The sequence below is a fragment of the Rosa chinensis genome, chromosome 5, assembly GCF_002994745.2.
Source record: "Rosa chinensis cultivar Old Blush chromosome 5, RchiOBHm-V2, whole genome shotgun sequence".
NCBI classification, from domain to species: Eukaryota; Viridiplantae; Streptophyta; class Magnoliopsida; order Rosales; family Rosaceae; genus Rosa; species Rosa chinensis.
This window is the reverse complement of record NC_037092.1, coordinates 78419179-78431562: the sequence shown is the minus strand read 5'-3', so window position 1 is coordinate 78431562 and position 12384 is coordinate 78419179. Positions and strand designations below refer to the sequence as shown.

The window sequence follows — 12384 nt, the reverse complement described above, 5'->3', positions numbered from 1 at the left end:
ATATTATTTTTCTCTTTTTAAATTTTTTTACCATCTCTCTCTCTCTCTCTCTCTCTCTCTCTCTCTCTCTCTCTCTCTCTCTCTCTCTCTCTCTCTCCTATGGCGACCCACTTTTTCTTCCTCTTCGCTTTCCACAGAGACGACCCCACCCCATTCTTTGATGGGCCACTACACCCAAAACGACGTCAGACTTCTCTCGAAGCTCGGCCTTCCTCACCACCAAGCCACTGCCTAATTACGTTGTTGGGCTCGGATTTTGATCTGTCCAAGGCTCAGATTGAAGTCGATTAGGTCGATTGAGGTCCAAGGCTCCAAAAGAGCCTCGAGTATGGGATCAAAGCTAGGAATGGTGCTCGGTAGAGGTACGCTTGTTGGAAATGGAATCGGAGCTGGGTGGGTATGGTGGAATTGGTCTCTGAGGTTTGGTTGAGTTGGGCAGAGTGGTGTAAGGAGGTTGTACTGCGTGCACGCATGCCTGCTGTGCTCGGGGTTGCTATGCTTGCCTAGCTGCTACACTGGGCTCGCATGGCTGCCACGCTCCTGCTACCTGGGTGACCAAAGTCTTGCTTTGGGTGTCCAGAGTAAATCCCATTCTAATGTAGCCAAAAAAGAGAAACAGAAAATAATAATAATAATAATAATAATAATAATAATAATAATAATAATAATAATAATAATAATAATAATAATAATAATAATAATAATAATAGAAAGATGAATTGAGGGGTATAATAGTCATTTTAGACCTATTATGTGAGAATTGCAAAGAATAAGGACTATCTAATTTAATTTAAAAGGCGAGAGACTAAACTGTTTTTCAGGAAAAAGTTTGAAGAGTAACAAGTATTTAATCCTACTTATAAATTTGTTAATAATAAAAATTAGGACTAAATATTGTTCAGTCTTTGAACTTTTACTCAAAAAACACTTCGGTCTATGTTTTTCTAATTTTACACGTTTAGTCCATGTACTCCAAAATTCAAAGCAATAGGTCCTTGTCATTAATCTCCGTCCAAAAATTCCTTTAAAACGCTGACGTGGCAATATTTTAGCGATAAAATGCCTATTATACCCTCATTTCATTTTTTTTAATGAATTAATTTTTTTTTTAATTATTTATTCTTTCTTTTTTAGGCTAAATATTGTTTACTCTATGAACTTTTATGGAAAAAATAGTTTAGTCCCTCGCCTTTTAATTTGACACGTTTACTCCTTATTCTTTCAATTTTACATCCAATAGGTCCATTCTGTTACTTTTCATCCAAATGCTCCGTTAACTCCATATTTTTAAGGATAAAATTACTATAATAGCCATGATTTTCTCATTCTTTATTTTTTTTTTAGAGTCATTTAAATGACGATTTTGGGCTCCAAAAAATTAAAAATTACATCCCTCTCTCTCTCTCTCTCTCTCTCTCTCTCGGCGTCTCCCTGTTTGCTGTCCCTCTCCCTCTCTCTCTCTCTCTCAATCTTACATCACCGATCTCTCTCTCTCTCGCTCTCTGCAAAATCACTGCCTCAGCCGGCTTCAGGTAAATCTCTACGACTGATCTGCTTTTCTTCCGCCTCGGCCCGCTTCTCTCATCTCTCTCTCTCTCTCTCTCTCTCTCTCTCTCTCTCTCTCTCTCTCTCTCTCTCTCTCTCTCTCTCTCTCTCTCTCTCTCTCTCTCTCTCTCTCTCTCTCTCTCCCCCTCCCTCCCTCCCTCCCTCCTTCCTCGATCTGTATCTATGTCACCTCCAAATATGCATCTACAGTCTGGCCTGCCGGGGACTTCACCAGCATCCGAACCACGTCCTTAGGTTTAGCAGGTCAATCCAGAACGGTGAACACATGAACTGGGCGTTGAAGGAGTCACCAGCGTCTGAACCATGAACTGAGTGTTTCGATTCCAGCAACATGGTTTTGAATTGTTTCAGGCCGGGACTTTACTTCCAGTCCGGGCTCACGACGGCGTCTGGCTTCTCTCTGTTGCAAAAGCATACTCTTTTTTTTTTAAGGAGGAAAGTACTCTAATTATTCTACTGTTGTAATAGTTCTATTGTCCCACAAAAGAAAATTAGTTTTGAGGATCGGGAATCGGATTTCAGGAGGGGTGTTGGGTTATATGTTCCGAGATGGCTGTCCGGGTTCCCTGAAGTGGGGGAGCCGAAACTGGTTAAGGGGAGGAATAGGGAGGAGCTGTGGGAAGATTTGGTAATTGAGAATGGGAATGGGGATATTGGGAATATGAATAGGGAATTGGGGTTAAGAGGAAGAGGGGGAGAGTGAAAAGGGTGTGTTTCAGATGTGAAGTGTAACACCAGAAAGGGACAAATGGCTTGAAATGCAAAGAGGTTGGCCTTGAGGGTGGTTGTGTGGGATCTCAATGAGTTTTGATCGAAGACCAATAGTCTGAAGGGGTTGATTTTTGGGTCAAATTACGAGTGGATTTCTTACTTGGGTTTGGATTCTGGGGAGGAAGGGGAGGATGAGTTTGATCGTTGCTGGGGTTGGCTTAAGGAGTCAGCGGCTAAGAGTGATTCAGTGATGCCATGTCTGGAAGAAGGATTAGTAATGTCAGATCTGGGGTCCGATATGGTACATGAAGATTTGATGTCAAAGAGAAGAAAAAAAGAGAGAATAAACATAATTAAAAAAAATATTAAAGAATGAGAAAGTCAGGGCTATTATAGTAATTTTATCCTTTAAAATGTGGAGTTAATGGAGTATTTGGATGGAGAGTAATGGAATGGATCTATTGGGTGTAAAATTAAAAGAACAAGGAGTAAACGTGTCAAATTAAAAGGCGATGGACTAAACTGTTTTTTCTTGAAACTTCAGGGAGCAAACAGTATTTAGCCCTTCTTCTTTTTTAGGGTCGACATCGAAGCTTTCTGATAGTACCCTCTTCCTTCTCTTCCTCCTCTGTTTCCTCCATCACTTGTCACATGCTGCTGTGTCGGAATCTCTTACCAAAACCCTTCTCTCCTCTACTCAATCACCATAGTCCCCTTCTCCACTCCTACTCCTCCGTCCCCGGGATCTTAACTTCGAATTGCTTTGCATTTCCAAGCCCATATCCAAATTGCCCATGGCTTCAGCGGCAAAGCCATCGTTGGATTCATCACTGCCATCACTCCGGCCAATGAGGGGGTGTTGGTGATCAAGCCGGACATTACCAGCTTGCAAGATGCCGACAGAGTCATTGGGGTACACGACGTTACCTTCACCTTCTTCCGTCACATCGCTGCAATTAGAGTGGGTATAAAATGGTGGAGATCGAATGAAATGATCTGATCGTTCCAAAAGATCGATATGGGTTTTTGATTCTCTGTTTCTGAAACTCTCTCATTTGGAGCAATGGTGTTTGGAGATTTGAGTTTGGGGTAATGGTGTTGATGTTTCAATTACTGGTTTTGGAGTTTTGCGCTTTTTGGGTTTTGATTTTGGGGGCATGGTGGTGGTGGAAGCAAAATGGTGAGGTTTTGGTTTAGGGTTCTTGTGATGAAGCTTAGAGAAGCAAAATGGTGTTGCTTCTGATAAAGGTGAGAGAAGCCTAGTTGGAAGTAGGAAACCAAGGATTGAATTGCAGAAAAGTGGCAGTGATTTGGGTAAGGATGAAGGAATTGAGAAGAATTTAGGTCAGTTGAGAAAGGTGAAAGCAGAGTCAATTAAGAGAAGTGACTCTTCTGGCAATGCAGTTCAATTAAGGAAGGTGAAATCTGAATTGAATAGATGAAGAGAGAAATAGAAAAAAGAAAAAGGAGAAAAAAAAAAACAAAGAGAAAAAAATCCTCTCCAAAAAATTAATTAATTAAAAAAATAAAGTAAGGGTATAATAGTCATTTTATCACCAAAAGACTGCCACGTCAGAGATTTAACGGAAATTTTGAACGGAGAGTAACGGCAAGGACCTATTGGTTCGAAATTTTAGAGTATATAGACTAAACATGTGAAATTAGAAGAACAATAACTAAGTGTTTTTTGAGTAAAAGTTCAAGGACTAAACAATATTTAGTCCTAAAAATTATACCATTACAAATACTAAAACAACATCTTTCAATTATGCATAATATTGATTACATTTCAGCTAAATTATTTTAATACATAATCATGAATTTTATTTTCATAAAATATGACTTAGCCCATCACTTTGAAATATGGCTTACCCCCATATACCATATTGTGGCAACTCAAAATTCATTAAAGAGCATATTCTAAGGAATATACATTTTTATCAATCTGTGCATGACAAGCTATATATGTCATACTATGACAGATGCTCTCAGAAAACTCTCAGAGACTAATTATGAACTAGTTAAACGCCTCAAAGCCTAGTCCGGCCTATATAAACAATACTCTTTAAAACTTGGGGAAATTTTGACAAAAAGAAAAACACTTGAGGGGGCTTCAAGAGCAATGAGAAGAGTAGAGGATCAAGAGAAAATTTTCTAAACTTGTGGCCTTTAAAAGGTAATATTTCTTTTCTTTTTCGCTTTTGTAAAATAAGATTTAGTAAATAAAAGAGGGCGCGTGGCGAAGAGTGGGATGCTATCAAGTGCCACCTGATTGATCACGACCGTATAAAATACCGAACGGAATTTCAAATATTAAAAGGCACCGTAGACCCCAACGGTCGAATTGTATTTATCCCCCTTTTATTCCTATACGTCTGATCACTGTACATGTCAAAATTGATAGAGAGAGAGAGAGAGAGATGAGAAAGAGAAGAAAGAACGCATCAGAAAACCCAGAAACCCTAACGCCGGAAGAATCTGAAGGAGGCCGATTCTTTGCTTGCTATCTGCTGACGTCACTCTGCCCCCGTTATAAGGGCCACACCTATATTGGGTATGATCCAATTTCCCCAATTCTTTCAGATTTCTATTCCGGAGTGATTTTGATCAATCTTGGTTTCGATTTCGTTTTAAAGTTTGAGACTTTCTTTTAGAAATTGGACTAATGAGTGAAACCCAATTGCAGATTCACGGTGAATCCACGGCGGCGAATAAGGCAGCACAATGGGGAAATTGGGAGAGGTGCTTGGAGAACCAAGAAGAAGAGGCCATGGGAGATGGCCTTGTGCATTTATGGTTTCCCAACCAACACTTCAGCTCTCCAGGTATCTTTACTCTGTTCTTTCTCTTTAGAATTACATATTGAGTGTGTGTTGCTTTGGATATGTGTTTTGAATTTGAGAAATTGGAACCATTTAGCTAGATGATTCTCAAAGTTGATGACTTTATGATGTTATATGCATTATCATTGGCTTGATTAAACTTGGCAAGTTCCATTATGTTCATTTCGGACCCAAAGATTATATCTTTAATACTTTAAAAGGTTATGTGAAATCAGTTTGATTGGGACCCAGATTGAGTTTGCACAATTCTGGAGTCATTTTGGTCCCAAGTAATATTGATTGGGATCAAACTTTATTGGACACTGCTGTTGATTGAAATTTGGGACTTACAACATTTCCTTTGCAGTTTGAATGGGCCTGGCAGAACCCGTATGTATCAAAGGCAGTAAGGAAGGCTGCAGCGAACTTTAAATCCCTCGGAGGATTTGCCAATAAGATCAAACTTGCATACACAATGCTCACCTTGCCGCCTTGGGAGAGGTATCATCTTATTTTTTTCTCGTGTTTTGTGACTTGAGTGTTGATGAATACAAATGTTTTTGCTGTTACTAAAGGTTGTGAATTTTGTGTCTGTATGTCATCAGTTTGAACCTCACCGTGAACTTTTTTTCAACCGAACACACCAAGCATGCTGCTGGTTGTCCACGCCTCCCAGAACAGATGAAGGTCAAAATTTGCCCCATGGATGAGCTTCCTTCCTGTATATCAGATGATGTTTCTGATAATGAAGATGAGTGGTATAAGGAAAAGGAAAGTGACGAAGCTATGCATATCAATACATCAGAGGAAGAAGCATTATCAGACCCAGTAGTTCCTAATTCAGCAGATGATCAGCAGAATGATATTGGCAATAGAAGTAACGAAGTCTACACACAGAGTAAAGAAGTAGGAGAAGATGAGTGGTATAATGATGAGGTATCTGATGAAGCTATGAACAGTGGTCTCTCCTGGGAAGAAACATTATCAAATTTTATGGTTCACAATTCAGCAAATGACTTGGAAATGGATACTGGCAATACATCTAGTCACGTTTATGGATGCGATAAAGAAGTACAAGAAGACATCACTGGGGAATATATCACATCACCAGTGAGAATGCCATACTCCAATGTCATTCCATCATTTGATACAGAAGCAAGTAAGAATACAGGTTTGTTTGATGACAGTACTGTCGAGTTGGATCAACCGGCAAGGGAACAATCACCAACTATAATAGTTGAAGACAATGAACGGTCGCCCAGCAATAGTTATCTCAGGCCTTGTGATTCTGAGGTAGTAGATTTGATAACTCCATCACCACTGTGCAGAAATGGTTTCTGTGGCAAGAGGAGTAGAGTTCCTACATCTTATCCTGAGATTATCGACTTGACCAAGTCTCCCAATTTCATCCAATTGTAGAGAGTCGAACATGTTTATTTCAAATAATTGTTGGAGCAAGCAAGTTTGCTTGACGATGTTGTTGTTGATCGACAAATTTAGATAACTAGTGACCAAGTCTCCCAGTTTCATCCAATTATAGAGAATCGAACATGTTTATTACGAATAATTGTTGGAGCAAGCAAGTTTGCTTGACTGCGATGTTGTTGTTTGATCGACAATTTTAGATGAGTTATCGTCATCTTTGCCTGATGGCATGTTGTAAGCAGTGAGCGCCCTAATAGTGCCAGTAGTCTGGTTTGAATTTTTTTAATGGAGTAAAACTGTTTTTCTTTTTCTCATCCACTATGCCAATTCATATTCTGTTATTAAATGTGTCATGTACATTATCTGCTTATGCAGACTACGACTAGATATGATTTTGGAAGATGGGTGATGTGCTGTTTTGTTTGTTGACATAGTGGTGTTCCCAAATTTATTTTCCATTTCATTTCATGTTTGAGTTCTTGAATTAATTGGGGTAAACCACCCGACTTTCAACGCTCATTTGAAGTTTGAATATAATTGATTGACTGGGGATAAATTCTTCATTTTCTTCTTTTGTCTTGATCTGAAGGTTTGAGGAGCATTGAGACTGTTAGTTATTTTGAGTTACCATGCTATTTGTGAGCTTGCCTTTCAGAACTTTAACAGTTTGTCAAAATTGAAAAGGATGAAGTTAGCTGGTTAAAATACTGCAGAACTTAGCCTAAAAGCCATGGTTGGTTAGTGAAGTCGGCAGGGATCAATAAGTAAACGCGGTTGAAATCTGGAAGGGGAAGCCTTTTTTATGCTTTTGAAGGTCATGTATACAGAACCACAGGAGGACTAACATGTGCACTCAGACTAACCTCAGGAAAAATATGGTCGATGTCTGTATCTGCACCTATGTATCCGCAGAGAGGTGACACATGTCATACATTAAAGATAAAAAACTTAAAGCATTTGTCGACATATCCTTCTTCAGATGTCTGAAATATCTGTCGACATCTCGTTTTCTTCAAACATTTGAAATAGTTGTCGACATATCATTTTTTCTAGGAGAAATTCTTATACACAAAAAATCTACCAATATATTTCTCATACACCCCATCAACTTTGAGAACTCACACAAAACTTTTCACTTTTTCTCCCTATCTTTTAAAATCACTCACTATTTATCCCACTAGTACCCCTCTCAATCATTATTTTCTTTTATCTTACATACTTATTATTTTTTTATAAAGCGTGGTGGGCCTATCTTGAAATTATTTATTTAGACTATAATTGCAGATCAAAAATTCATCCTTAAGCAGTTAAATTTTACTATTCATAATTCCGATCGTTGACAGACTTGAGTTAATCGCTATCTGTAATATTACGAGCAAATAATTGAAAAAAAAAAAAAGTTGAGAAAGTCTTAACAGAGAAACTCCCGATTACTGGGATATCATCTTTAGGATTCAAACAAGAATTTATAAAGTTGAGCAAGATATTGAAAATATCTTATATAGTCTTAAAGAGGAACAAAAACCTCTTGATTATTTGAGCATTGGTTAGATCCGCAAATCACTGGTATCAGAGTTTGCAAAGAGCTTAAAAGGGAAATCCCCAATAGAGACAATGTCTGAATTAATATTAGAGAAGTTGAATTCTCTACTTATATCTTCTGATGCGAAACATCAGAACCTACTAAAAGAAGTATCTAGATGTCAAGATCATCTAGAAAAACTACATGATATAATCTACCAATTAGAAAAATTGGAAAATAAAATAGATTATATCAAGAAACTTCCAAAAACGGAAGAAGAAAAGCTAACAAGTGTTAGTAGAAAAATCAATGAACAGCAAAAAACGCTGGATTCTATGAAAAATATAATGAAGGACAAGAAAGTGCTTACAGTAAAACTAAAGAGAGCTAATGGATTTAAACCATGAGAGAGACCAGAAAAGAATCATGTTCCAAACATGATTTTTCTAGAACCATCTACTAGTCATACTAGTATTCAGTATGAAAACCCGAAAGAAACCAGAGATGTCAAAATGATGAGCATCTTCAGGAAAAAGAAAGGAGTACAACTCCTAAATGCTGAAGAGTTCGAATACAATGAAATCGAACATGAGGTAAAAAAACTCCTCGATTCCTAAATTACATTTTAAACAAATCTACAAAATGAGAAGTTTGAACTGATGAACAGCCATCATTTCAAATTGTTGGAATTCACAAACCCTTCTACAACAGGAAAAACAGATCTCTTGATGATCACTCCTGATGAAGTGGCCAGAGCAAGAACAAAAAGTTATCAATTTATGCATGTCGGAGCAGTCCAAGTAGGCATAAAACTTCTTGCCCGAGAAGGTATAAACTGTTCAGTCTTGTGTGTCCTGCAAGACAATAGACTAACAGATTTTCAAGCTAGCTTGTTGGGAACACTTGAAGCATCCTTATTCAATCAAGTAGCTTATTTCAACTACTTCCCAAACTTCTCAACCAGCTTGAAAGATGCAGCTCACTGTCTTAGACTGAGAGTTAAGACAGATGGCATATCAATGAAAAAAGATATGCAAAAACTCGCAATAGTATACATAATATACTATAAACTGATGAGTACCACAGTAGAACCCAAGACAAGGATATCAAATATCTCAGGGCTTACTACTGGATTCCTCACCAATCAGAAGAACCATTCACAACAAATTCACAATGTTACTTGGAATGAAGTAACTTTTCCTATTGAATGGAAATTGTCTGGTCCGAAAAAACCAAGACTGGAGATATCAGTCTAAAATTCAACGATCACAGAAAAAGTGACGTCTGTCCTGAAAACATCAGGATAAACCAAAATCTTCCTAGAAGAAGCTACAGCACTAGAGAAGCTAGTGTTAGTGGTACCAAAATCTCTGTTGAAGAACCAACAGAGCCCATCACTGAAGAAGAATTAGAAGTTGATCTGAACAGACCAGTAAATATGCTTAGAGCACAAAAGCTCTATGATCTTTATGATGAAGCAGAATCCTGCAAAAATCCTGAACGATTAGAAAAACTAATTGAAGAAATGAAAAAATTCAAACCAAGAAAGGAAAGAAAACTCCTTCCCTATCAGGATATTGAAATGGAAGAAGAAGAAAGCTCCAAGACTCTCATCATAAGAGAAAAGGGAAAAATAAAACTCCATATACAGAAAGCCCCTACGGGAAAAAAATTCTCAAAAATTTGTCCCAGATGACAATATACCCAGAATACCAATTTCCACTCATGGTATCTGGCTAAATATAGACAAACCTCTAGACAAGAGAAAAACTCTTGACCAATGGGTTGATAACCTGATGATGGCCTCTGCTCTAACTCTTGGAAAATTTGAAGCACCAGATCTTCAGGTGTACTACGACACTACTCTCACTGGAGTAGCAAAAAAGTATTACTTCGCTTTCAAAGAGACTGCCAGAGGAAAAGACTAGCTTGAAGAAATCAAAACTTCAAAATCTTCGTATAATTTTGCAGTACCCCTGTATGATCAGTTCTGTGGAGATCTCTCAAATTTAAGTGAGAAGACTAAAAAAATAGCCAAATCAAATATCTATGCTCTCAAAATCTGCAACATGAGATATTTTGAAGAATACTTGAATGAATTTCAAGAATTTTACTGTACGATTGGTGAACTAGAAAATATTGATCTAGTTAACTTATTGCACAGAAAACTCCCTGAACCATGGAGAACAGTTGTGAGAGAAAGCATAGCTGAAAAACCAATTGAAAGATTTTCAGTTGGAGGAATTGCCGACAGAATCAGGCAATTACTAAAAGAGCAATGCAAAGCCAATCTTAGAGCTAAGATGGCCAAGAAACAACTCAAAGGAGTTGAAAATTTCTGCTATGGAATACTAGATATGCCAACCAACTGGGGATGTCATGAATCCAAGTTCCACAGAAAAACAAAAGAAAAATATTACTAGAAAAAATTCAAAAAGAGTAATAAGAAAAAAGATTGGAAATTTCAGAAAAGTTCCAATTACAAGAAACAACAGGATGAAAATCCAAAAAAAAATTCTTCAAGAAAAAGAAGAATCACCGAGTCAACCATCAGAATACTCAACCAGGCAAGAAATCTTGCAGATGCTGGTTATGTAAAGCTGAAGGGCACTATGCCAATGAATGCCCGGAAAAGGGTAAAAGATCTACTAAAACTCTATTTGAAGAATATGAGTCTATAGTAGAATCGGTAAATATGAAAGGCTACGAAATAGCCTATTCTGATGAAGAAGATGACGACATGTCAGTTTACTCTACCTGGTCTGAAGAAGAAGAATCATCTGACTCTGAAATAGATTCTGAAGTGAAGTACTTAGAATCTAGACAGATGACTGTTCTACATGTCAAAAACTGGGAAGAAAGTAAGACGGAAGCAATAACTTCTTCATATCAGGTAAACCCTGGTACATTTGTTTGTAACTACTGCTTATGTCATGAAAAGAATGGACTTTCTATGTTCTGTGAAAAGTCAAAAAAGACTTATCACAAAGAATGCTTCATAGCTGAAGCAAGAAGAAAAACCAAGAATGGCCTTGTCATCTAATTGGTAGAACAAGAATATGCAGAATATTTCTCTGAGCAAAAAGAGAAAGAATTAGAAACTATGTTTCAAGAAACTATGGAATCCTCTTCTTCAAAAATAAAAGAAGAAAAAATCGAGGAAGAAAAACTCGATACAACTATAGAACTGGTTGAAATACCGGAAAATGTTCCAGAAGAATGTAAATCATTCATACCTCAGGAACAAGCTCAAGAAAATGAGCTTCAACAATCGAAAGTCGTCTCTACTAGTAGATACAGCACCTACATAAAGATTGGACTCAAATTCCCTAATCATAAAAAATATCATCTACATGCATTTGTAGACAACGGATAGAGATTTACAGTTGCAAAAAGATTTGCAATTCCAGAAGAACTCTAGAAAGAAGATAAGAAAAGAATAGATACTGGTGTCCAGTTTGATGGAAGCCACCTAATCATGAACAAGGTAGCTAGAAATGTTCACATCACCATTGGTGGAGGAACATTTATTATCAACACTCTTTGGCAATCAGAAGGCCAAGGATCTAATCTCTTGTTGGAAAATGATTTTATTCTCCAACAAAGATTCATTCAAGATGAAGAAGCGATAGGCTTCAGAAAAGGAGACAGAGTGTTCTGGGCAGACCGGATTACTCAAGCCAAAAGTGTAGGAGGTCCAAACTTTACTACACAATATCAGAGATCGCAACAGAATAGTGGTGATCTTACCCCCTACAAACACAAATTTGAAACCATCCCCCAAAATAAACAACAAGAAGAACTACTTGTTGAAGAATCATCTGAATCATCTTCTGAAGATGAAGAAAAAGAAGAAATAACTAGCGCAGATGAAGAAGCTAGTTTCATCCATGAACATAACATCAAGCACTTCCAGAACAAGCTTGAGTCTTAGAAAACTCCCACTCTTGATAAAATCAAGAAACTACTCGAACAGAATATCGATGTAGACCCTCAGAAGTTTTGGGAAAAAGACCTAGTGGTCTGTGAATTAAGATTACGTGATATGAATGACATCTGTCATGTCAAAGCTATTCCTCAGTACAAAGAGGAAAACCAAAAAGAATTCAGAAAAGATATTGAAGATCTCCTGACTTCCAGAACAAGCTTGAGTCTTAGAAAACTCCCACTCTTGATAAAATCAAGAAACTACTCGAACATAATATGGATGTAGACCCTCAGAAGTTTTGGGAAAAAGACCCAGTGGTCTGTGAATTAAGATTACGTGATATGAATGACATCTGTCATGTCAAAGCTATTCCTCAGTACAAAGAGGAAAACCAAAAAGAATTCAGAAAA

The 12384-nt window shown here is 37.5% G+C and overlaps 1 protein-coding gene across 1 annotated transcript; it reads left to right on the top strand.

Annotated features, from left to right (window-relative positions):
- Positions 1-4648: 4648 nt before the first annotated feature.
- On the top strand, positions 4649-6838 carry LOC112165275. Its single transcript, XM_024301758.2, has 4 exons — positions 4649-4831; positions 4964-5102; positions 5467-5600; positions 5705-6838. The coding sequence occupies exons 1-4, from the start codon at positions 4698-4700 to the stop codon at positions 6516-6518; spliced, it is 1221 nt and encodes a 406-aa protein (XP_024157526.1). The 5' UTR covers positions 4649-4697; the 3' UTR covers positions 6519-6838.
- Positions 6839-12384: the final 5546 nt, after the last annotated feature.

What these genes read in the sequence shown, in the direction of transcription:
- LOC112165275 (XM_024301758.2), top strand. Translation starts at nt 4,698, where the DNA reads ATGAGAAAGAGAAGAAAGAACGCATCAGAAAACCCAGAAACCCTAACG. An exon ending in AAGGGCCACACCTATATTGG is followed by an intron (nt 4,832 to 4,963) that starts GTATGATCCAAT and finishes ACCCAATTGCAG; the next exon opens with ATTCACGGTGAATCCACGGC. An exon ending in CCAACACTTCAGCTCTCCAG is followed by an intron (nt 5,103 to 5,466) that starts GTATCTTTACTC and finishes TTTCCTTTGCAG; the next exon opens with TTTGAATGGGCCTGGCAGAA.